The sequence below is a fragment of the Cimex lectularius genome, unplaced genomic scaffold (assembly GCF_000648675.2).
Source record: "Cimex lectularius strain Harlan isolate CLEC.00 unplaced genomic scaffold, Clec_2.1 scaffold127, whole genome shotgun sequence".
Lineage (NCBI taxonomy): Eukaryota > Metazoa > Arthropoda > Insecta > Hemiptera > Cimicidae > Cimex > Cimex lectularius.
Window position 1 is genome coordinate 1,131,303 of NW_019392770.1, and position 25,596 is coordinate 1,156,898.

Here is a 25,596-nt window from a genome sequence, read left to right on the forward strand (position 1 = left end):
AAAATACTGCATGGATTTAAGCCAAACCGGGCTTAAAAGTTACAGGAAGAATCCAGCTTAAAATCGGTATCAAAAATGTGAAAATGCAATAGTGAGGGGCGGAGCTAAGAAGGGGTGAAGTTAAACAAACCGAGCTGGTTGTTGTGCGGGAAAAAACGCAAAAATCGCAAAAAATTTTATTCAATTTTTTATTTTAATCGTCTAAAACTCTGCTACTCCCAGTCGATTGAAAAACTATCTCAACCGTCCTTATAGGATTCTTTACCACCCGCCAAATTTCATTGCAATGCGATCAAAAATGCGACCTCTAGAGAGCGCTAGATTTTTGAAAGAAATAGACTGCCTATCTTTATAAGCAGGGTCAGGAGAGAAAGCAAACCAGTGGGGCCAGGATGATCAAAAATGATGCTGTGTTGGTAATTTCAAATATTTCAAATCATTCTTCTCGGCTGTCTATCTTTGCTGTTCTTTCAGAAGTATTTCAGTATATACCATCTTCAGTTAGGTTTATAAGCAGGGTGAGGAGAGAAATCAAACCAGTGGGACCAGGATGATCAGAAATGATGCTGTGTTGGTAATTTCAAATATTTCAAATCATTCTTCTCGACTGCCTATTTTTGCTGTTTCAATCTTTCAGAAGCATTTCGGTATATACCATCTTCAGTTAGGGTTATAAGCAGGGCGAGGAGAGAAACCAAACCAGTGGGACCAGTATGATCAGAAATGATGCTGTGTTTGGTAATTTCAAATCATTCTTCTCAACTGCCTATCTTTGCCATTTCAATCTGTCAGAAACGTTACGATACATATCATCCTCAGTTAGCGTTATAAGTTGGGTGAATAGAGAAAACAAACCCACAACTGAAGATTGCGTCTGAACGACCAAACAACGGAGGATAGTGGGACCAGGATGATCCGTAATGATTTTATTGCTTGTTAATTTCGGAACATTCTTATGGTCTTCTTATCTTTCATTGTCAATCTGTCAAAAGTTTTTGCTATATACCATCTTCAGTTAGGGTTATAAGTAGGGTGAGGAGAGAAAACAAACCAGTGGGACCAGGATGATCAGAAATGATGCTGTGTTGGTAATTTCGAATATTTCAAATCATTCTTCTCGACTGCCTATTTTTGCTGTTTCAATCTTTCAGAAGCATTTCGGTATATACCATCTTAAGTTAGGTTATAAGCAGGGTGAGGAGAGAAACCAAACCAGTGGGACCAGTATGATCAGAAATGATGCTGTGTTTAGTAATTCCTTATATTTCAAATCATTCTTCTCGACTACCTATCTTTGCTGTTTCAATCTTTCAGAAGGAGTTCGGTATATACTGAAGTTAGGGTTATAAGCAGGGTGAGGAGTGAAAACAAATTTAGAACCGTCTACGTATATTACTAGTATAGTATAGTACTAGTACTAGTATAGTATAGTACTAGTACTAGTATAGTATAGTACTAGTATAGTATAGTACTAGTACTAGTATAGTATAGTACTAGTATAATACTGTGAAGAAAAAATAAAGAAAAGGTTTTCTACTCAAGGTTAAAGAAAAGATCAAAGCTCATGGCACAAATGTCATTTTAATTAGTTTTATTTTGTTTTTCATTGTTACATCTTCAGTGGTCAGATCTGATGATGATTGAAGAATTTGGTGAACTGAACTCGTCCTGTGAGCGGTTTCATCAGCAAATTTATCAGCTGACGGGCCCGTATTAAACGGCGGTTCTTAGATGTGTTAAAATGCAGTAGAAGTTAACAGTGTTTTGTTTTTGTTTTTATTTGTTGTTACCGAAGCAAAATTTATACGCTTAAATATTCTAAAATAATTAGTTTTTTAATATGTTGACTAAGAGGGCGCGTTGATTAAACGAAACTGGTAAATCGATTGACGGTAAATTAGATTAGAGTCGTAACAAATATTGCAATTTTTTACGCTAACCCGTTCTATAGCATTTCGAAGCCTTAAATCTTAAAAGAACTTATTATATATTAACACACAGTGCTCAATGAAACATGTAAGTTGGGTTTGTTTACGATTAAAATGGACGCATCTGTTATGTGCATCTCAACCTTTTTTTTCTTATGCGCAGGCAAAGTGCTGATGCTCATGGTTCAAAGTGGCCAATTGTCTACTCAAAATGCTACAATGTGTCGTTTTTGGGCCTGGAAAAGCTGCACCCCTTCGACGCGAGGAAGTGGGGAAATATCTTCAAAGTAAGACCATCCCGATGATGACTTTTCTTTTCATCGCCACATATGCTCAGTTTCATTCCCTGAATCCTATCATCTTCTCATTCAATGAATTAGGTTTAAGTTAAAAGGAGTTGGAGTCATCTTTACAATCTAGTGACCAATATACACTCAAAGGAAAAAATACCCGGGCACTGCGTTTATTTTTTTCCATAATAACTAGGCATAAAGAATAATTAATAGTTTACTTAAAACGTAAACACAACATTAAAAACTCGTTTACCTTTATAGAGTGTTACTAATCTTTTTACATTCTTTCACCATCAGTCTATAGCGGTTTAGAGCCACGGGATGTCTCAGAGGTGATTGAGATTATGGCTAGAGACTTTATTGCTCTTACCATCATTTAATGGCTTTCTTGGTAGGTAGTGAATGTAAGGGTGAGCTCTAAAACAGTCATCAGAAGGCTTCTTGAGAATAGCGTAGTCTCTAGAGGTCGTCCTACATCATGTTTCCTCTACTACTTGGGAGACATCAAGTTGAAAGACTATTCGCAAATCAGGATCTCACTGGGACACTTGAATAATGGGAGGGGGCCTGTTTTCTTCACTGACGGTTTGGTTTGTGGCAATCACTGTGTGTGAAGACATGGAGAACGATTTACTTCATGACTGTGAGTCACAGCCTTTTCAAAGACAGTTATGGTATGGGGTGTAATTAACATACAGAATGGATCATGCAACTAGCCCTGAAAATGGATGGTGCTGTAGTGTTGAGAAGCAAAGCAGGTGGCTCTCACGAGCGGTGCTGTTAATACCTGACAAGGGTTGTGGTGATGTGCACAGAAGAGTCAGGGCATGAGCCTGCCTGGCACTGTCATCGGTGCAGAGCTTGGTGGTAGTAGCAAATCTAGTTGCAAACACTCTACTAAGATATATTGAGTAAGTTCTTCTGGAAGCAACCGGATTAAGGACAACATAGCATTAATGCATACATAATAGGTTAATGCATGCTGCTCGACCACATGTAGATCAAGTTGTCACCCGTTACTTGGAGGATGTAGAGATTACGACTTGCTTGTACTATCAGACACCCACAATATGCCTTGTTCTTCTTACTATGTTTCTAGTCATTAATTATAATGAAACCAAGGTCATGGTTTTTCAAAGGGGTGGGGTGTTATCTGCTCCCGAACGTTGGTATTTCAATGGTGTTTCAATGCAGAATTGAAGAAGTCGCAGTCAGTGACATTCTGGCCAATCTGGAGATCTTCCACCGCCTTGAGTAAACCATTCATGCTCAGCCCTCGTCCATCCCCGGAAAACTTCAACTTCCATTCGCTTACCAGTATTTGCTTCTTCCTGTTCACTGTTGTTTTCTACGGCCTCTGTTTCCCCATCTTGCTTCTCCATTAGGGTCAATCGTTGCAACTCTTCCGTGAAAGAGTGCTGTCTGCTACCTGCTTCCTTGCTTCTTTAAGCTGATCCCTTCCACACCATGATCCATTCACACATGGACAGGCATTCTCCCATCGATCGTTATTTCTGCGGAGAGAATAGAAATTGTTAACTATTATAAATATTTAGCAGTTCTGTTAACACCAAAACTTATGTTCTCTCACATCTAAAGTCAAAGGTGTCTACTGTGAAAATTTGCCTCCACTGAATCTGGAAGAATTTTGTCAGATATAATTCCATCACTTTCCCACCTAAATTGTCCCTCTTTAATATTGTTTGCCGATCACTTTTTTCCTGCACATGCGAAGTATGGGGAAGAGGCAGAAAAATTTAACCATTTTTTTGTGTGAAAAAGTGTGTTGGCCTTCTAGTCTCAATCCCAAACCACATGCTATATCTTGGGACATCAGCAGAATTAATATTTGGTTTTACTTCGAAACTCCATTTTTCATTCATACTTAAAGTACTTGGCCTTCCAGACTTTTGTCTGTCAAAATTACCGCATTAGAGATTATACACAAGCAATTGTTTTGGGTAGCTCAATTGAATAAATTAGTGAGCAAACTAAATTGTAAGTTTTCCTTAATGCGGGACAATGTTGACAGCTTGCCAGAATGGTTCACTATAATATTAGAAAGAAATAAGGTAAGAGAAGCCTGTTTACACAAGCAAGATTATTGGACTGCTTTTTGTTATACAAAGGTTTGAACCCTTACCCAACCTAGTCATTGCTCAAAGAAGTAACCACACCCTTAGATTTTTGACCTTTGCTGGTTGCTAAAACTAAGGTCAACTAGTATAAATATTTATACAAGTGTATTTAGATTGTGTTACATGGAGGGAGGTAGGAAGACAACAACGTTCTTTATACTACTAAAAAAAAGAGGTCATTTTTCATTTTGTTTCTGAGTGCACTGTGCTGGATGAGTTTCGTCTTTTGTATTTGGGGCAGCGAATGTTGACTAGAACTTGGCTCCTTTGCCTACTGAACTCGATAAATGGTCAAAGTTAGGCACTTACTCAGTAAGCACATGAAATATGGTTTTACAGATATGAATTAGTACATTTCAACTTTTAAAATTGATATCTTACAGTTAATTAAGGTTTTCAGTTGAGATAAAAAAGTCAATGGCACGAGCGGGATTTGAACCCACGATCTTCAGCTTGATACGCCGCTGCTCTACCACTTGAGCTAACGTGACCTTGATCCACTCGGACACCAACTTCCCATCTCAACCACACCTTTTGAATTTTCCCTCCTTTTTGCCATTTTTCAAATGTTGTGTAATCAATTTGTTCTCGGCGACAAATGAAATGGCCACGGAGAGCTTTAGTGAAGTATACTTCATTTTAAACTTATTAAATTCACTAGTTTTGTGGTCCGCGTGACCAATTAATATCTTACAATTAATTAAGGTTTTCAGTTGAGATAAAAAGGTGTGGTTGAGATGGGAAGTTGGTGTCCGAGTGGATCGAGGTCACGATAGCTCAAGTGGTAGAGCAGCAGCGTGTCAAGCCGAAGATCGTGGGTTCGAATCTCGCTCATGCCATTGACTTTTTTATCTCAACTGAAAACCTTAATTAATTGTAAGATATTAATTGGTCAAGCGGACCACGAAACTAGTGAATTTTAAAATTGAGTTTCTCGCTTAGAAGGAAGAGATGTATAAGTTTATTTTTTTAATATATATTTTTTTATTACTATATAATATCTTAGTTCATCATTGTATATATGGTATTTTCATTGTTTTCCTTACAACAACATGCCATAATTTTTTTTCCTTGGTTTTTGTTGTTTATATGACAACTTTTTGGTTGACTTCCGGCAGATGGTCTTTCCCATGCCTTTATAGCATGCTAATAAATCTATACTTAGTGTAAAATATTGTCAAAAGTTGAAATAATAAATAAAGCATTATTACTATTAGTAATTAACTATTTACTATTTAAGTGTAAATTTCGATATTAAATTGTTAATTGTAGTATTGTCACCTTTGTTGATACCGTATTATTTTTCATGCGAGTTCAGTTTCTCAAAGAACTTCTGAACATTAACGAAGGCAAAATTTTTGCTCCCCATGAAGCCACTCGTGAGGACTTGCTTTTCGTACACACGAAAAGATACTTAAATAGTCTCAAGGTATGCATATTTTAAATGGAACTTTCATTTCTTACATATCCTAGCGATTTTTATTCATAACTTTTAACCATGAAAAGTTTTATTGCAAAAAAAAAATGCTTTGGAAGTTTTTAACCTGTGTGAATCTTGGTGATTATTTGGAATGCAAATTTATTTTGATATAACACATATTTTATAAAAAAATCTCTGTGTGGTTTTGTTGAATATACAAGAATACTCAAATATGCTTGGCCCCTCCCCAACTAATAGCATGTGTATTTGTTTATTGCCAGGTGGGAGATTGTTAAAAGTATTTGTATTAGAATTTAATATTTATATAATATAATTATGTTTCACTTGTTTGTTACCAATGCTTACAGATAGATGATTATTTCTGATCTTATAGTTTTAACATGATTACTGATTACAGAATATATTCTAAAATAACTTCAACCATTAATTTAAATAAAATAAAATAAAAACGTATAATTCTTTTTTTTTCCCAAAAGGTATGACATGTTATCAAATAATATACACTCCCCGTCAAAAATATCACCTATCAGTCTTGATTGTTGATTTTTTTATCACTTTAACTCGCATTTTATTTCTATGTGTAGTAATATGATTTGTTGAGGATTAATTTTATCATTATTAATCACTTGAGGATTAATTTTATCATATTAATCACTGGTTATCAACAAACAAAGTTTTTCTTGGTTTCAATGTTCCTTTTAGTTGGTTCATTTTGTTAGCTTTGGGTAGCAATTTCTCATTATTTATTTATTTTTTTAAATGTATTTTGTTTATGATGTCATAATGAGCCATTTACGCTTCAATGAATCAGTCAAAATTATCCCCTCTCCTTGATGAAGGGAAATCATTGAGCTACATTGTTAATCGCTTTGGCATTCATTCGTCAATTTTTCTTCCTACCTTAGGCTTTTATATTAGTTGACTTATCAAGTGTAGATTAGATTAGATTAGAAAAGGAATCAATCTACGACAGGTGGGATACATTCTTATTGATAAACTTATTTTTAACCCATTGCCGTTTTTGGCAGTTTGGTATGCCACAAAAGGGTTCAAGGACAATAGGTGTCCTCATCGAACTATCCTTGGTCAATTTATCAGCCTTTCCATTGCCTCTCTGCCATGTATACCCTAGTACCCAGACAATGGTAATCTTGTTGTTTTTCTCAATCTCTGACAGTGACCTAATGCAATCCCAAACGACTCTGGACATTACCACTGATGCGGTAATTTCACTCAGTGTGTAACTAAACTATCTTTATTCAATTAAGATGCTCAGGGGGTGGGGACAAACCCGATGAATATGTTTGAATTTTCCATTTGTTTGCAGTAAAAGAGCCTATGTTTGATGCCGTCGATCCTACAGGTTGTATAAAATGTTTGCCCCTTTTTAACAGTGGAGGTATTTCTTGTTATATAATTTTGTGTCAGAAAATTTGAATAATCCAAATTTTGGTTTCTACCCATGAAGCGCTTCTTCCAGCTTTGTGCAGGAACTCACGTGTCAGCCTTCCTTTTCTGCTGTAACTCATCTTATCTGCTCCAAATCCAACTTTTAAGGAAGCCTTGGATTTGCTTCTTTTTTGTCATATGCTTCCAGGATTAGCACATTTGGCTCCTTTCCTTTCTTTAACTCGTGGACTGCTGTCTTGCTTTGGAGGACATGGTCGATGGGATCTACCAAGCTAGAATTTGCAAGGTGTGGGTAGAAGCTGTCCTATATGCGTCTTTAAAAGTGTGATTATCTTACTTTGCTTGAGTATGCTTCACCCCTTGCTTTGAGTTTTTGAGGTGATCCTACAAGATTGTGTAGTGCCTTTTATACCTTTCTTAGCCTATCAATCTTGGAGTCGACTGTTTTGATCGAGTCAAACCTTAGATTTTAGAAGGCCTGTAAAAAGCCTTCTCACAGAAATGAAGAGATTTCATCCTGTAGTCTGCTGGTTCATGTACCAGCAATTTGATCCATTGGTCTGCCTACTGGATTGGCCTGTCAGACTAATTCAATCATGATTAAGAATTTTGATTGAAGTTTAATCATTATTGAATTAATCATGAGTAAATTAATCATTATAAGATTTAGTCATGATTAATCCAGTCATGAGGTATGACTAAATTATACAATGATTAATTTACTCATGACTAATTCAATCATGATTAAACTTCAATCAAAATTCTTAATCATGATTGAAGTAGTTAGATTTTGCCCAACTCTGGCTACAATGACCAACTTACCAAAATCCAACAGACTCCGGATAAAAATTTTGAGATGAGAGTCGTGCTCAAGGCCAACCTTCAAATAATGCAGAAATCTCTCCTTTTAAGTGGAATAAATTTTAATTCAAAGAAATATTTTTTCCATTGATCGGTTATGTAAACATATTTACTTTTGAAAGCGTAGCTTGTTCTAGGATTTTTTTTATTTTATTTTATTATTATTATCATTATTTTTTGGCTTTTCTTAGTGACGTAGTTTTACTTATAATTGGAAGATTGATTTTTGTTAAATAAGGTGTTGAAGGATTTTCGTTTTGATGAAATAAACTTCTGTTAGAAATTTTTTTTAAAGTGATGAAGTTGTGTATTTTTCATTTTTTGAGCACCCATTTGAACATGATTTATCAAAATTTAGTGATGACTAACTATATTGTGACTAAATTAGTCATGCCTCGTATTTAATTACTAGTCATGACTAATTTAGCCATCAATCACATATGGCGACTAAATTAGTCATGCCTCGTATTTAATTACTAGTCATGACTAATTTAGCCATCAATCACATATGTTCACTAATGACTAAATTAGTCACTTACTACCAATCATGACTAACGGTCTGAGTGATCAATCATTAATCATTAGACGTGACTAATTTTTGCCCAACACTGCTGTCAGACATGTTTTGGCATTTCGCCATCTTCATCAACACACAATAATTAACAAGGCAATATCAATCATGCACTACACAGGAATGGACAATCCAGATGGCCTTGAAAGAGTTTGGAGAAGATCTGGAGAATGAATGGTCAATGCTGTGGAGACAGTTTTGGAAGAGGGTATATCACGTTCTGGGGCAGGATTTCTTGAGAGGCAACGAGTTTGTGCCTCGGGTGGGATGATCCGACAAAATCATGCACTTTCCTTTCTTATTGCTGCGTGATAATACTCGACTACATAAAGCAACAAGTAATCTCAGGGTGTTACGATTTTTTTGACGGGGAGTATATTTGTTTTTAAAGATATATTTAGGCATCGTGGAATGAAAGCTAATTATATTTTGAAATTCATTATTGTACTTGTTAGTTTTTATGATTAGCTATAGTTTTTTTTCAGAAAAAAATTAGATAGATTTTTAACTGTAATTACTAAAACTAGTATGAAGTATAATTGTAATATTTGAAAACAAAATTTACAGTGGGGTTGGAATGTTGCTGCAATAGCTGAAATACCCTGTTTAGCATTGCTTCCAAACATTTTAACACAAAAGTGCTATCTGCGTCCTATGAGGTATTTATAATTTTGTACTAACAATTGCTGTCCCTTAATTTCCAAGTCATAAAAACATAATGAATAGATCTAACGCCATTTTTTTAATTATTTTTATTTATTTTTAATTTGTTTAAAGAAATAATTGGTAAACTGTTAAAGTAATGGTTATCTTTTAGTTAATCCTATAGGACTTTTGTGGCGCAAAAAAAAAAAAATAAAATAAAATAAAATTGACGTTTGACACACTCGACATTCAAAGATCGCTTTATTTCTTCTCTTTTTGCATTATGATTTATTGTTGTATGCATTTAATTATTTTTCTAACTATAAATACAACTTGCTCATTTACTTCTGTTGATAACGGTCAAGGACAGCCACATATTTTTGAATGATTAAAATTTTTCGCATGAGCATGCTTTGTTTCTTATTAAAGGGAAAACTCTTTGGACTATTTCTTACTAAACTTTTTGAAAATTTTAGAATCAAAATGTGTTAAAATAAATCTGTTGTTTTTACTAACTTACTTCTTTCATTTGTCGTTTAGTTTACTTACCTAATCCAAAATCATTATATTTAAAAATATTTTCCCCCTCACTAATGCTGTACTTTGGTTGGTTTATGATATTCACAATGAAATCGAGTAAAATTAGAATTGTGGTCTCACCTATTATTTTTTTGTATTTTAGGTATCAAACAAATGGAAGCGTTTTAGCAGGGCAATTAGCTCTGTCACATGGCTGGGCTGTAAACATAGGAGGTGGTTTTCATCACTGTAGCAAAGATAGAGGTGGCGGCTTTTGCCCATATGCCGACATTACCTTGTTAATTGAAAACGTATTCAAAAATAACAGTAATCGTGCCAAAAAAGCTATGATCATTGATCTAGACGCTCATCAGGTATAATAATTTTGTTACCTTAAATTTAGTTGTTTCTCATCATTTTGGCCTGCCAGATGCATTTATATCAGTTGTGTGCTTATTGTCACAAGGTCTGCAGGCTCACCATTGAAGATGGCAAACTGAAAAACATTTGACAGACCGGAATAATTGGAAACAACCAAACTATAGATTGTAATAATTTTTTTTTTTTTTTAATCAGGCCTCAAATCTCACAATTTAACTAAATTCATTTTCACAATACTTACATGACAATACCGACTGACAGTATTGTTTGTAGATGTTCAGTATTTGCTAACATTGTGATTTGTTAAAAATAGTTTCAAAAGCCTGATGAAAATGTTCCTCTTGAGTGTTTTTTTTTTCTCAAATAGGTCTTATAACTTCTTACTGTCAAATCGACCATTTTTAACTTTAAATTAACATTTTTTAAATGTAACTTAATTATTTTAACTTAAAATTAACCTTTTTTAATTTCAAATTATCCCTTTCTTTAAAGCATTTAAAAAAAACTTAGGAAATGGTTGGAATATAAGCATATAAAGTAAAATTCTTGTGTATTGGAGAATTTTGAAAAGTATAAAATAATTGTGCTCGTAGAAGACCATATGAAAGTTAATTACAATTAAAATTAAAAATGTCATAAAATTAAATATAAAAACAAATCAATGGTTGTTTTATTAATTCGAGATTTTTTACAAATATAAGATAATATTGGTCTATAGGGGTGCTTGTTGGTTGCCATTCACCGGGGCATTTTTTTTTTTGGGGGGGGGTTCTTCTACGCACTTCTACACACTGTCCAGGTCTTTCAGCGGTGGGGCAGGACTACCACCGTGTTTAGTTTATATTTAAAACATATTCGGAGATATGTATACAGGCAGTTTTACCTTAAACGCTTATATTTCATATGTTCTATGCTTTTTATTACTTGAAAGAAAGGGTTAATTTGAAGGAAAGAAGGATTAATTTGTCTGAAAAAAGCTATATCGATCATATTTTAATACAAAATTTGTGTTGTCATTTTATTAAATTTGAATTTGATACTGTTTCAGGGAAATGGATACGCTAGAGATTTTACGGGAAATTCAAATGTTTTTATAATGGATGTTTATAATTCCGGTATTTACCCAAACGATGAAGAAGCAAAACGAGCAATAACGTGCAAAGTGGAGTTACATTTTTACACAGCCGATAGAGAATATTTAGATTTAGTTGAAAGGTTAGTAATATATTTGTTAAAATTTATTATAAATAAGTCAGTATTGATTGTTCGATGCTTTTTTTGTTTCAGTAACCTTGATAGCTCGTTAAAACGCTTTCATCCTGATATTATTGTTTACAATGCTGGAACGGATATTCTTAAAGGAGATCCATTAGGAAGACTGTCAATAACGCCAGCTGTAAGATAAACTCAGGGTGGTTACCAGTTGTAAAGTGTACAAAAATAATTAATCGCTATATATCTATCTGATAAATTCGATGTCTTTAAACATACTGGTAGCTTCTCTGGATTTTACAATTCTATTATTATTTTTAATGTGTTGTTTATTGTTTTCAATTTGATTTTAGGGCATAATTAAACGTGATGAACTAGTTTTTTCCAAAGCAATAAATAAAGGAGTGCCAATTGTTATGCTTACAAGTGGAGGATACTGTAGAGAGACTGCCAAAATTATAGCTGATTCTATAAAAAATTTACACCAACTTGGACTAATAAATGTGATTGATTGAAACAACACTTTTGACGTTTTTTATTTACTAGTACATTCTTTAGTAAACACTTTCCATTTTTCATCCCTTTACAATTTTTTCCCAAGGTCACTGGTGGGTGACTGGTCTCCCTTTCTTCCACCTGGAATTGACCCTTCTTTATTTTCATACCCTGGCAAGTTGATCCAAAGTTTTTGCTAATTTGTCAGCCTGTTACTTGCCTTCAGCCACATCAGACCTACCTGATTCCCCTGAAGTTGAGATTAGGCATTCCCAGACCAGCATTGAGTCAAAGTGGAGTCTTTAGACGTGCTGCTTGCCTGTCTGAGAATATATCTGTGCATATTTCAATCCATTTTTATATATTTTTTTGTCCAGAATTTGTCTTGCACGGATATTTGGAAAATTGATGGTGTGGGGCCTAGAGATTTCGCTAGGTCAAAATTTGGTCTTTTGTCTCCTGCCCAAGTCCCAAGTCCAATGCCCATTTTAGATCCATCTTCATTCCTCTTTTAGTTTCGGGTTTTTATTCTTCCAAAACAATTGTCATTTCACTAAATTTCATTTAGTCAGACATTTTTGTAGCCATCTTATTTAGTTTGATCGTTTTTAGGATTTTGCTTTTTCTTGCTTCAGGTTTTCTTCCATTTTGTCCTGGGGGTACTTTTGTGTACCCTCTGGATGTATGCAACAGTGGCAATCAGCATGCCAATTGCTAATCAAAATTCCAATCTGTGATTTTTTAAATTGATTTTGTGTCATCTTTTCAAATGTTTTAGGCTACCATACTGGGACTCCATATGTGACCTGAAGTCATAAGACAGTAGGCTTTATTCAGATTCAAACCCCATGGTTAACTGAAATCATCTTTGGTCCACAGTTATGTTTTTGGTACTGCTTTGCCCATATGCTTCTCCCAGTTGAGCTTTTGATCTAGTGCTGTTCCCAGATACTTTGTTTCCCCGGAGAAAATTATATTTTAATTTTTTAAAGGCAGTACTTTTGCGTTTATCTTTCTTCTCTTTGTGAATGGCAGTGTGGCTTTGCTCAAGTTCTCAGCCAATTTATCATACCAACTTTATTTTTTTTGCTACTTTGTGATCAGCATAACCTATGGTATAACCTTCTAAGCTCTACAATCAACCAAAAACAACAAGGATGATGGTACACACCCTTGAGAGCATCCTTGATGATAATTGATTGATAACAACCAAAAGAAATTTGTTTTGGTTTCAAAAAGAGCAGTACATCAGACGAAATACAGTATAATAAAACTAATAGACACACACACACATTGCTAAATAAATTTATTTTGCATTGTTATTATTATTTTTAATTAATGATATCATTATTATTTTAATGATTTGAACACACAACTGTTGGTATTCTGCAAGTAAATGAATTTTTGTGAAAGCTGAGTTTTAGATGAGTGACCCCAAAAAATATGCTGTTAACTACAATTTCAAACCAATTATCTTGAAGATTTGTTGAACTGTTCGAAAAATTCTGAAGTAGCTTCATTTGAAAAGACAATTTTATCCAAGTATTTTTTCTGTAGTTTCTGTTCTTCTTCGAGCCGTTTGTTTTGAAAAGTTAAGTTCCTGTGTAATGTTCTGAAAAATTAAGAATCCGTAAGTAGAACAAAACTCATAGAAAATTTATGTTTATATTTACTTCATTGCATTGTTAGTCTCTTGATCTATCCGTCCGACAATTTTATTCGTTTGATCGTTGTACCTTTGCCAGTACTGTTCTTCCAAAGCTTCTCGTTCTTTCCTGGCCTAAATAAATATAAAATCATTTAGTTGTATATAATGACATATTTTAAGTTATTTATTTTACCTTAGCTTCAGCGATTTGCTGCAATTGTATGTGTTTAATTTCTGCAATCTGCTTTTGTGACATTCCTTTAAACATCATCGTATTGTATCGGTTTGGGCCCAAAGCGCTTCGTGCCAATTCTGCGTTTTCAGTGAGTAAATCACTGCTTACCGCGTTGAAAATATCAATTTCGTTGTCTTGAAGTGTTTTTGTCATTTCGTCGTATCTTTCTGCCAATTTTCTTGTAGCCTTAATAAATAAAATCAAATTTTTAATCTTACATTTTAAAATATATGTTATAAAAGTTTCTTTTTAATTTTAAAGGTTACCAGTGCTTTATTGTATTCGGCAGTTGCTTGATCTAGTTTCCTTTTACAACATTGTTCCATTTCTTGTAGTGCTACGGCTACATTGTCTCGGTCCTTCATGTGCTGTTCAAATGCCAATTGTGCTTTTTTCAATTCACTTTTCTCCAACTCATGTTCAACCATTTGCTGTATTAGCCAGTTCCTCTGCTGAAGTTTCTGGTAAGCTCTTCTTTGATTTAGAAAATCGTCTTCACCTTCAAATCTAGCTTGAAATAAGTCAATAGAATTGTTAACGAATATAGAAATAGAATCTAGATCAAGCTTTTTTGCCAGATTTTCAAGTGTATCATGCTATGCTAAGAAGAAAAAATATTCGTCATATTCACAGTCGTACGAGAAAGTTAAAAAATTTTGCAATGCCCACACATTCAAAAACTTTCCAGACTAAACTATCGTGGTAATCTCCCACCCCACTCTGCTGAAGAGGAAAACATTCTAAAATTATCCAAAACAGATGAAGCATCTTGAATTTAAGATACTGGAGCGCCTAGGCCAGAAGAATGTTCTTTATCAGAAATATACCTAGGACAACATGGGCATATTCAATGATGACCTCATTTGAATGATATGCAATGAGGAGGAAGAAACTGCTTGTATTATCTTCGAATGGGAAACAACAGCACAATGAAAACCATCATCCAGGGTATCAAGAAGACTGTGGGAAAAGAATTGCAGCATTGTCAATCAATGACCTTGTTTTTAAGGAAGGATCGAGCAAGAAAACTGAACTGAGAAACTGGGAAAAACGCATTAAGCCAAAAGGCTGCAATGCTTGGATAATACCAAACTCCGCTTCCTATTATCCTCATTATTATAAGGTTAGTGAGAGGGCTCTATACCGGTGTCATCATAGAGTATACCAGTGTTGTGTGGCATCATCCTCATTTGTAGGTTATACAATGAAAAGGAAGAAACTGCCCATATTATCTTCGAATATGAAGCAACTACTAAATGAAGATATAACCCATGGTACAAAAAAGACCCAGATAAAACTGCAATGACAGTCCTTTTTAAAAGAAGGATGGAGTCAGTTGAACTGAACTGAAGATAAGGGAAATTATAATAAAGTCTGCAGGGCTCGAGTAATATAAAACTCCTCTTCCTATTATCTTCATCATTATAAGGCTAGTAATAGAGCTCTCTACCAGGCTTCTAAGAAACCAGTCACACAACATGGGTATACTCAATGATGACCTCATTTGCAGGTTATACATTGAGAAAAAAGAAACTGCTCATATCATCTTCGAATATGAAGTAACCATTAAATGTAATCGTAACCTATGGTACAAAAAAGACTCAGGTAAAAAAATTGCAGCAATGACAATGATCTTCTTTCTAAAAGAAGGATAAAGTCAATGGAACTGAACTAATGAAGTAGGAAAAGGATAATAAGGCAAAAGGCTGCAGTTCTACAGTAGTAATACTATACTTAGTATATTCATCAGCATATCCATTGCAACATTAAGATAGTTTAGAGTGTTCTTTCATAATTGTACCTAAAGAAAAAAGGTTTTAGAGTGACGATAGAAAATCCTTTGATCTTTGGATCATTTGCCTATCAATATCCCTATGAGACAAGACCCCCTAAGAGCCAGAACAGATTAGTCAAAACTCAAATGGAGTTTGTAGTATAAAGGACCTAATGGACTAGCAATCACCAACCCATTTTACTATCAGATCTTTTTAATTTTATTTATTATTATTATTTATTGATCTATAATAAGTGATGTGTTAATGACCCATCGATGACCAACATTAGCAGTTTCTTCGACTGTATGACATGAACACAAAGGATGGCTTTATGGTTCAACCTTCAAGGGAGTGTGTAGGATAGAGTGGAATGGCCACAGATGAGGGTATTGAAATAAAGAGATAATTTAGAGTGGAATTTGAGACATCAGGATTTAGCCAGGTCAGTAGCATGAGTGCATTCGGAGGTCTGAATGGAGAGTTTTTAGTCTGAATAGTTCCAGTATGTAAGTGCATATAAGAACTAAAAACGCTTTCTAGTAGTTTTTTACTGTCTTGTACTTGCAGTTCACTTCTGCCATGCTAAGTAGCTGGTTGTGGATTCCATGTCTTGTCTATGCTCAGTCCCGAGTATATGATGCGATTGGCTGTATGAAGTGGAATTTGACTAAAATAAACTGAAGTATTTTGCATTTGGTGGTAAAGGGTTAGAATTTTTATTCACCATTTACGGAACATTGATTCTAAGGTAAGAAGGTATTGCTAGAATAAGATCTGCAGGAGCAGAGGTTTGCTATATCGCCATCAAAGTTAAGGGTGAGTGTGTTAGCGTGTTGAGGCCTAACCAACGGAAAGTAACGGACCTAGGACGGAGGATGACGTTTAGTAGAACATGGTAGGATTTAGGAAGAGTCATATACTAGAAAGGAAGGATTTGAATTTCAGAAGTTGGTGCTTGGGAGACGTGTAGACACGAGGGCAGACCTGCTTGAAATTGAATTTTGGAATGGCAATTACAGAACCACATCAGGAATAATGTCAGTTGTGGGAAGAGCTTTACAGGAAATACAAATACTTTCCTGAGGATACAATTTCAAAGTCATGCGAATAAAAGAGTTTTACAAAACTTACATTTGAACTCCCCATCGTTTATCATCGTTTCTCAAGTGCATACGTCCATCTGAAGTCTTATTCGGATTATCCAAGTCATACTCGCGTCTCAGTTCTTTTTTTTGGTGTATGTTTCTAAATGAGTTGATCTCCATCAGTTGTTTCCTTTTATCCTTGTGAATAAACAATATTATTTGTTGATTATGTTTTAGTGGCCTAAGTGACCAAATTACTTCTAATAACAGTTCAATCTCCCTAATAAACGATATTAAAGCCCTTAGAATGAAGCCCTGGTGAACAAGATTTAAAACAATTAAAAAACTCAATGAGTCGGTTTTAATAGAAATAATATTTCAATTAATTATTCTTTTTAGGTAAGGCCTAGGTTGAGATGAACAAGCAGAAGGTTGTGGGTTCGAATCCCGCTCGTGACGCTAGCTTTTTCATCTCAACCAAGACCTTACATAAAAATAATAATTAATTGAAATATTATTTCTATTCAAACCGACACATTGAGTTTTTTAATTGTTTTAAATCTTGTTCACCAGGGGTGAAGTTATGGTAAAAGTGTACTTACCATTTTTTCAATATATTCTCGATAGTTGGCTTCATCGATGTCACTTTTCATACGAAGCTCGTACATCTTCTTTTCAATTTCCTCCTTCCTCTTTCTTTCGTTTTTTTCCTGTATCTGCCTCTCTAGCACGTCCACGTCAACCTAATAGAATTTATACGTATTGTTCAATTTAATAATGAAAAAAATTAAATTTTTAGATTAGTTTGGTCGTTTCGGGTCATTTTGGTCTGCCTGTACTCGCTGTTTTTCCCCCTGTCAGACGCGTTTCGGCGTCTCGTCATCTTAAGTGTTGCGGTTTCACTTCAGAAGGTGAAAACAATCGGAAACAACAAAACATGTTCATCACTCCGCAAATATAAATAAACTATAAAAGAAACGTTTTAGAAAGTATATACAACACTAGTTTCGAAGGCTACGTTCATACATGACCTTCAATTTTTGTGGCCGATCAAATCAATGGTATTATGTAAGTTTTTATTTTAAAGCAAAATATAATTTAATTAAGGTGTAATAAATAAAAATGACAATTATTATGGCACAAATGCTGAAACGTCGACTTTCATAATGTTGTGACAGTGTTGAATAAGAGGCAGGACTATTAGGAATAGTTATTTTCATTAAACAAATAAGAAACATGAGAGAGATCATTAAAAACATTACATATAAAAGGACAACTTTAGAGACCAGGGTGATGGCCTCCCTGAGAAAGGACGGTATGGTTTTGAAGCTATTGTGCGCCGTGGCGGGTGTTGAGCCGGATGGATATGGCAGCTGATTTTGGTAGTGAGCGTAGTATCTCGCCCCTGCTTGTATACAATGGTGCTGTGAGTTCATTGACTGCTTGGAAGTCGGAAGCATTTATGAAGAAGTGGTGACACCTAGAGAAACTAGTAACCGCAGGCAGTGACTATATAGCTCCTTGTGTGGAGCCTGTCTGAACAGCAGGCCAATGTCACGTCGGAGTAACAGCTTTAATGACTGGAGTGATTGTTGGGGTAGTCTTGTGTGAGATGTAGGGAAAGTCAATTAGGTTATCAAGCAGTCTGAAAAGAAATATTAGGTCAGGTCTTGGGGATGGTTAGGGTAATGCAAATGTAAATGATGCAAATGAGGTTTAATGGGTCCTGATGTTTCCAACAATTGCCCGGGTGGTACTAAACTCATACGTCATCCTAATTCCTGCCACTCGTCCACGAAGACCTTGGCCGTGTACAGCCTGAGCAGTGTCATTCGACGTCGATTCACGATGGATTCATGGGGAAGGGTAGACTATGAGACCCTAACATAAAACACTCCAAGCTAAGGTGTAAGGCAGGAGGTATTGTGCGGTCGTTATCCCCTGGGGTAATTGGCCACCATCCAAGGCTCAGTCGAGCGAATCCTTAGAGTTTTAGTTTCTTGCGGGTACGAAAGTGTAAACGCGAAGATGGAAAAACATAAAACCAACAAATCTTGTGCAGTCAGTAGTACCCCGTGTGAAGGCAAAAGTGCTTCATTCACTAGATTTATTAAGGCTGACTCTTTTCAGGACCTTACACCATAAGAGGTGCATATCGCCCTGTCGAGAAACTTGGAGAAAGTTGCAACCCAAACGAGGAGTATTGGGAAAACTTCTGATTCAATCCCAGTCTACCGAAAGTCAGCGCAGCACGCCAAGCATCAAAAACCCTAGCTCTACGCAGAAGGAGGATTCTTTTAGAGAAATGGTGGCTGTGGTTCCTACCATCGTGAGGCTAAAATGGACCTTGATGGTTTGAACTCTTGACAGGATCCCGGACGATGGACCCAAGGTGCGGTTCGCAATGAATCTGGCAAAATCCTCTCCATAACAAAACTTTGGGATCTGGTAAAAAGCTTAACGAAAAACTGTAATCAATGATGGTGATTGCACAATAGACCAATATTATCCGAGGTGCGTAAAGGTCATAAAGAGTCTTTCTTCTTCTTTTAACCTTAAATTTTAAACAATAGGTCAGGTCTTATTGTTTATGGCTCACTCTCAATATTTTGACTCGGCAATGGACAGTCAACAGACCTGCAATAATCCCAATATTATTCTTGTTTTCTAACATCTGGTAAGTTGTACTTCCAGGCTTGAAGTTTTTCATGTGCCTATATCCTGGGGCGATGTTCAAACAGGTATGGATTTTTAACTTGAACCTTTAGGCGGTTTTTGTATGCCAGTCATAAATCCAAATTGTTCTGGTATTATTAGGCCGAATACTCCCAGGTTAATTTCTTCTGACGTGTCCCTGGGATCCAGACTAGTACGTAGGACGACAGACACGTTTGTCTGTAACCGTGGCTTCAATACTCTTAAGTATATTAGAAGAGATTATTAAGATTACTAAAGCCAACGAACATATTAAAACAATTTATGAAGTTCAATAATTACAGTTTGTTGTAAAAGTAGATGGGTCTTTCAACTCACGCCAATCAGCCTCTGCTTTGCGTTGAAAATCCTCCGCCTCCTCTCCTCTTCGATCCTCCTGTGTCTTTCTATTTTGGCAACTTCCTTTTCTTCCAATGGTAGCAAAATTGGCGACATTTTAGCATTCATTTTTCTAGTTTTGACAGACGGAAAGAGAAGACCACTGACCGCTCGGTGCCGGTAACCGTGGCGACGTGTAAACGTTTACACGCTTCGAGGGACGATTGATCCTGCCAGGAGGTAGCCGAGGTGAACAAGAAAGGAGAAAAAATAATAATTAAAATTCACTCTGTACAACAATATGTAGGTTTATTTGTAAATATTCGATTTGCTCTTAGCTCAGTTGCTCCTATCGATAAAGAAAAACTGTTTCTAATGAAATTATAGGTGAAAATGAAATATTATTGGGTACAAAACTTGAAATTTATAAAATTAAAGTAGAAGCTTGACCAATACTCCGCAGTACTTTCGTACAAGCATTGCAGGGTCGACACCCTTAGTAACCACCTACACGACATAGGGAAGTGAAAACCAGCAGTAGAACTGAAAGAATCTTACGTAAACCTTGTAAAAAGCCCACGTGATATGAAATTCTACCAAAAGATTGTCACGTGTGATAAATAGTAGCAGGCGAAATCCTGGTACTCTAGGACAATGGAAAAAAAAATCAAGCGTCTTTGGTACTAGGAAGGGACGGATCCTGAATTTGTCCTTTAAAATCTGAACTCTATTGTACTGACGTTAAATTCATCCTGTATATTGCAGATTTAATTTATTAATTAATTTAATTTATTGGTTTAATTTGAAGTCAAAAGGGGTTAATTTGAAATTAAAATGGTTAATTAGAAATAACAAAGGTTAATTTGAAATTACAAAGGTTAATTGGAAATAACAAAGGTTAATTTGAAATTAAAATGGTTAATTCGATATTAAAAAGATTAATTTGAAAAAAAGGTTAATTTGATGTTAAAAAGGGGTTAATTTGAAATTAAATAGGTTAATTTGAATGCAAAAGGATTAATTTGAAGTTACAGAGGAGTTAATTTGAAATTAAAAAGCGTTAATTAGAAATAGCAAAGTTAACTTGACATTTTTAATGCTTAATTTGAAATTAAAAAGTTTAATTTGATATTAAAAAGATTAATTTGCTATTAAAAAGATTAGTTTGAGATTAAAATAGAGATACAATTCAATTATAAACTGTTAATTTGTTGTTAAAAATGAGTTAATTTGGAATTAAAAAGGGTTAATTTGAAGTTGCAGAGGATTTAATTTCTAATTATATAGGGTTAATTTGAAATTAAAAAAGTTAATTCGAAGTCAAATTAGTTCATTTTAAATTAAAAAGGTGAATTTAAACATAAGAAAAGACCAATTTGAAGTTCAAAAGGGGGTTAATTTGAAATTAAAAAGGGGCTAATTTGGAGTTCAAAAGGGGTTAATTTGAAATTTCAAAAAAGGTTTATTAGAAATACAACAGGTTAATTTGAAATTTAAAAGTGTTAATTTGTCGGAAAAAAGCGAAAAGATGTGTCAGAGCAAAATAATCCTCAGCTACACACTTCCCATCATACCAAAAAAGTTAGATGCATGAGATATACCCACCTTACACCCCAGACCTTTTTCCTTACGTATGGTTTCGTTCCATTGCCTACTTTGCTCAAGGGGAAAAAATAATTTTGGAAAAGTCGAAGAGTTTTTTTGATCAGCAGCCAAAGTGATACCAAATTGGGATCTAGGAACTGTCGGATAATGTTAGTGGGCTCATAATAGGCTGTATTTGAATATAAATTTTATTTTATATTAATATATATTTTTTATATACGTACAGAGATAGTGTATTAAAACCCAGACAAAAAAAAAATTTGGGGGGGAAATTTTGTCGAGGCGAAACCTTCAAAAGGCGAATATTGCGAATTTGAAGGAAAGAGATGGCGTGTTATGGTCAGTCAAAAGAACAAGGTCAGTAGAAACAAAATCCTGAATACATACGACGAAATGTCCATAGCGTTTTTTCAGAGTGGGGAATTGAGCATGAAGCCATTTTTTTAAAATAATGAACAAATAAATTTTACTCATAGTCCCATCTTCCGTGTCATTTACATTATTCAAAAACATGTCACCCACTGGCAGTCTTCCAAATCAAGGTACTTCCGGTCAAGACACTTACCTCCCATAAACCAAGCTTTAGCCCGGAATCATGCGAAAAGCTGACGTGACAAGGCCAGTTGGATGAGGCATCCACGACAACAGACACAACAGCTTCTGATCATCTTTGTTTTATTACTCTCACTGAAGTACTTAGGGATTTGCTTCACTACGATATAATAAATTACTTCAAACTTCATCAGATAGACTTTACTCTATTCCTGGAAAGATACAAGAGTCAAGCGGCGGATCCAAGGGGGGGTGTAAAAGGGGAATTACCCCCCACCAAGTGAAGATGTTATGTGTTATATGTAATATGTCTTAGTTTACCCTTAATTACCTCTGATAAACCTTCCCTAAATTAAATCAGTTTCCTTTTAACTAGTCACGCTTTGGATTTGTTGTCCCCCGGTTCGATACTTCGATCACTCGATTTGACATCATGAACCTGTATGTTGATGTTTAATTTTAGGTATGGTATCGTATGGTAAAAAGGTTACTAGGAAGCGGGGTTTGCGCTCCCCAGGCACTCCAGCCTTTTGGCTTCTTCCTAGTTCCTTCGTTCAGTGCAATAGACTCAATCCTTCTCCTTAGAAGTATCAGGTCATTGACTGTCGCTGCTGCAATTTGATTCCCTGAGTTTTTTCCATATGTTAGGTTAAATCTCCATTGAGCTGTTGCTTCGCATTCGAAGATGATATGGATGGTGTTTCATCCTCCTCATTACATAATCTGCAGATGGGATCATCGTTGTATTTGCGCATGTTGTGTAGATGTTTTCTCAGATGCCAGTGACCGGTTAGTAGTCCTACCACTCCTCTGAATTGGGCCCTCTCCAATTGCAGCAATGATTTTGCCAGTCTTGGTGAGGGTTGATTAATTTTAGGTAGATTTCTTTCAAAAATCTAGCGCTCTCTAGAGGTCGCAATTTTGATCGCATTGCAATGAAATTTGGCGGGTGGTAAAGAATCCTATAAAGGACGGTTGAGATTGTTTTTCAATCGACTGGGGGTAGCAGAGTTATAGACGATTAAAATAAAAATTGAATCAAAATTTTGCGATTTTTGCTTTTTCTCCCGCACAGCAACCAGCTCGGTTTGTTTAACTTCACTCCTTCTTAGCTCCGCCCCTCACTATTGCATTTTCACATTTTTGATACCGATTTTAAGCTGGATTCTTCCTGTAACTTTTAAGCCCGGTTTGGCTCAAATCCAAGCAGTATTTTAAATCTTATCATAATTTGAAAAAATCCCATTTTTAATCAGATTTTTTTCTCAAATACGGTACTTTCAAACCTAATTTCTTTAGTTTAAAAGATCAAATTAATTTTTTTTTTATAATAAAATGAAACCGTAGGTGTTTCTTAATTTTTTGTTATCAAATATGCCAAGATTTCTTTGAAATTAACAGAGAACTCAGGGTAAAAAGCAAAAGTCCTTAAAATTGTGTATATTATTAAAAATATGGTGTGGCCATCGCACGTCTTTTTCCGTAAATCTCACATTGTTACCAAAAAATAATAGCAAAGTTACACGGGAAAATAATTAATTAAATAGCTTAAAGAAAATTTCAAATTAAGTAGTTAACTGGTAAACCATTATTTTATTTTCATTATTTTCAGTGGCCTAGGAAAATGGCCAGAATCTAATTTAATTTAACACCAGCTGTTAATAAGAAACAGAAACAATTGACTAATTTTTTATCCTATTGCAACGTTTATGATGTTACGTTTTGTATAAAATGAATAATAATATATACCCATGGTTTTCAAATTATTCTATAATTTTTAAAGTAGCAAATTTTTGGCACCGCTGGATTGATTTCGCAAAAGAAAGAAGTCTACCTCTCACTTTTTACTGCCGTAGGGTTTTTTTTAGTTCGTTTATGTTTTGTGCTAAAAAATTACATTGCAGACCATGACTTTTTTCGTGTTTCTGGTGCTTTTCTCATTTCTGCCTCTAACTTTCTTATTCGATCTCTTGATGTGATAACCTCTAAGTTGGCGATTAATTTTTTATATTCGTTAATGTTGGTGACTAAAAACATTTACATTGCAGACTATGTCGGAAAAACATTTTAGAAACATATGAAAAATATGTTCCTTTTTGTATTTAAAGTATTGAAACTTTTAAATCAACTTATTTTTTTCACAGTTTTTCCCTTTGAAGGAGGAGAAAGTATTGCCTTAGGCCGAAAAAGGATGTGTAGAGTTTTCTCTCGATTGGCACTTTTTTAGGTCTTCTGTGCTTTAAAAAATCGAAATTTTTACCCCCAACCTGGATCCGCCCTTGCAACAGTCAAAGAGCATCTAGGTGCTTTGAAACCTTTGTAGGATCTGGATATTTCCTTACCCTTTATTGCCAAACGTCAACTGGGAAAAATCAAATTTAGCAAATTTGCTAAAGCTAAGTTAAACCCGGAAGTTAGGGCAGGTAGTGTTTTTCCGTCTACTGGAAACATTTTTTTTGCGCCATTCTAAAATTTATCACTAAAGTTAAGGATTTCCCGCTAACCTTTTAAACAAATTACTAATGCTCGTCTGTCATACAACATTGGGACATAAAGAGTTAATGCTATGTATTGAAGTGAGCATAATTAATCAATTACCGACCGTTTGAATATAGAATCACTCTTCAGACTGTGCCAACAAGGTTTAGATTTCATTTCATTATATGTGAGAAAAAGAACTTAGACTAAAACGTACATTAATCGCCCTTATTCCTGACTTTTCATTTGCGTCGGAATTTTCCGAATTTCCTTCCTCATCACGGGAGAAACTTCTTTCAATTTCAATTGCAAGAGAAGGGACATACATTAATTTCAATGATACTTTTTTTTGTGATAGCAGGATTATATTAAATGGGATTAGATGATAAAAAGTTACAAAAATAAAGACGCTATCAGTAAAGTAATCAAAACTATTCTTTACAAAAATATTTTGGATAAGTTTTACGCACCCTGTAAAACCCACAAGTACGAATTTTTATAGAAAACTAAAATAAACATTTCTCCGGAGGGATTGATTTTTGGCAATGCTGGCATGTCTAATGCCGTTTCGGCATTTCGCCACGTTCAGTGGTGGGTTTCGTTGATCTTGCCTCACCCTGCTTATATCCCTGATTTATCCAACTTATTAGTCTAAATCCTCACCAATTCTCGTTTAACGTAAATTACAAAATCTCAGGTAGTTTTGTCTCTATGTCAGATACGTTTTGGCACATCCGATATTATACAGTGGTGGGTTTGTTGTTTCCTCTCACCGAACAATGAAACAATCACTGATGATGGCGGAAACGTAGAAACGCATCTCACAGACCGACCCAGTGAGGATAGGCAGAAGAATTTACAAAAATCTCACGTAGTTGGTTCAGTATGTAAGATTACCCCATATTCCTCAGTGATGGAGTTTTTTTTCGCCCTGCTTATATCCTGACCAACCACTGAACAAGGCGAAATGTCAAAATGCGCTTGACAGATCAAATTACAAAATTTCACGCAGTTTCGTCGATATTTCGTTTTGGCATCTCCTATTTTTGGCAACAGCGAGAATAGACAGACCAAATTACCAAAATCTCACGTTGTTTGGTCGTTATGACACGTTATGGCGCAACCTTTATTATACGGTGGTTGGTTTGTTTTCCCTCACTCTGCTTATAACCCTGACCAACCACTGATAATGGTTGAAATGCTGCGACTGCCAGAAGAACCCAGCGAAGCTAGGCAAACGACATTACGAAATCTCATGCAGTTTGGGTGGTATGATAAACATGTTCTAGCA

At 35.2% G+C, this 25,596-nt stretch overlaps 2 protein-coding genes across 4 annotated transcripts in view; one reads left to right on the top strand and one right to left on the bottom strand.

Moving 5' to 3' along the window:
* The first annotated feature begins 1,699 nt into the window (after window positions 1-1,699).
* On the top strand, window positions 1,700-11,921 carry LOC106664136 (histone deacetylase 11). Of its 2 annotated transcripts, XM_014389579.2 has the most exons (8): window positions 1,700-2,016; window positions 2,092-2,215; window positions 5,678-5,788; window positions 9,210-9,301; window positions 9,970-10,180; window positions 11,236-11,402; window positions 11,475-11,583; window positions 11,753-11,921. In XM_014389579.2, coding segments are annotated over exons 1-8 (978 nt in total). In that variant the 5' UTR covers window positions 1,700-2,014; the 3' UTR covers window positions 11,915-11,921. The 2 variants fall into 2 exon arrangements, with proteins under 2 accessions (XP_014245065.1, XP_024083329.1); XM_024227561.1 differs by lacking the exon at window positions 5,678-5,788.
* Window positions 11,922-13,264: 1,343 nt separating this feature from the next.
* LOC106664058 (RIB43A-like with coiled-coils protein 2) overlaps window positions 13,265-25,596 on the bottom strand; it is a 30,416-nt gene continuing 18,084 nt past the window's right edge. The window contains exons 1-7 of one of the 2 annotated variants that reach the window (XM_014389432.2): window positions 19,671-19,825; window positions 17,240-17,380; window positions 16,684-16,835; window positions 14,044-14,284; window positions 13,736-13,963; window positions 13,568-13,674; window positions 13,265-13,506 (exon numbers count right to left, since the gene is read on the bottom strand). In XM_014389432.2, the coding sequence (XP_014244918.2) occupies window positions 13,365-13,506; window positions 13,568-13,674; window positions 13,736-13,963; window positions 14,044-14,284; window positions 16,684-16,835; window positions 17,240-17,380; window positions 19,671-19,799 (1,140 nt within the window). In that variant the 5' untranslated portion in view covers window positions 19,800-19,825 and the 3' untranslated portion in view covers window positions 13,265-13,364. Of the gene's footprint in view, window positions 13,507-13,567; window positions 13,675-13,735; window positions 13,964-14,043; window positions 14,285-16,683; window positions 16,836-17,239; window positions 17,381-19,670; window positions 19,826-25,596 lie in introns of those variants that run through there. The other variant, XM_024227572.1, reaches the window with a different exon arrangement.

Coding starts and splice junctions, on each gene's coding strand:
- LOC106664136 (XM_014389579.2), top strand. Junction 2,216..5,677: donor AGTGGGGAAATATCTTCAAA/GTAAGACCATCC, acceptor ATGCGAGTTCAG/TTTCTCAAAGAACTTCTGAA. Junction 5,789..9,209: donor GATACTTAAATAGTCTCAAG/GTATGCATATTT, acceptor CAAAATTTACAG/TGGGGTTGGAATGTTGCTGC.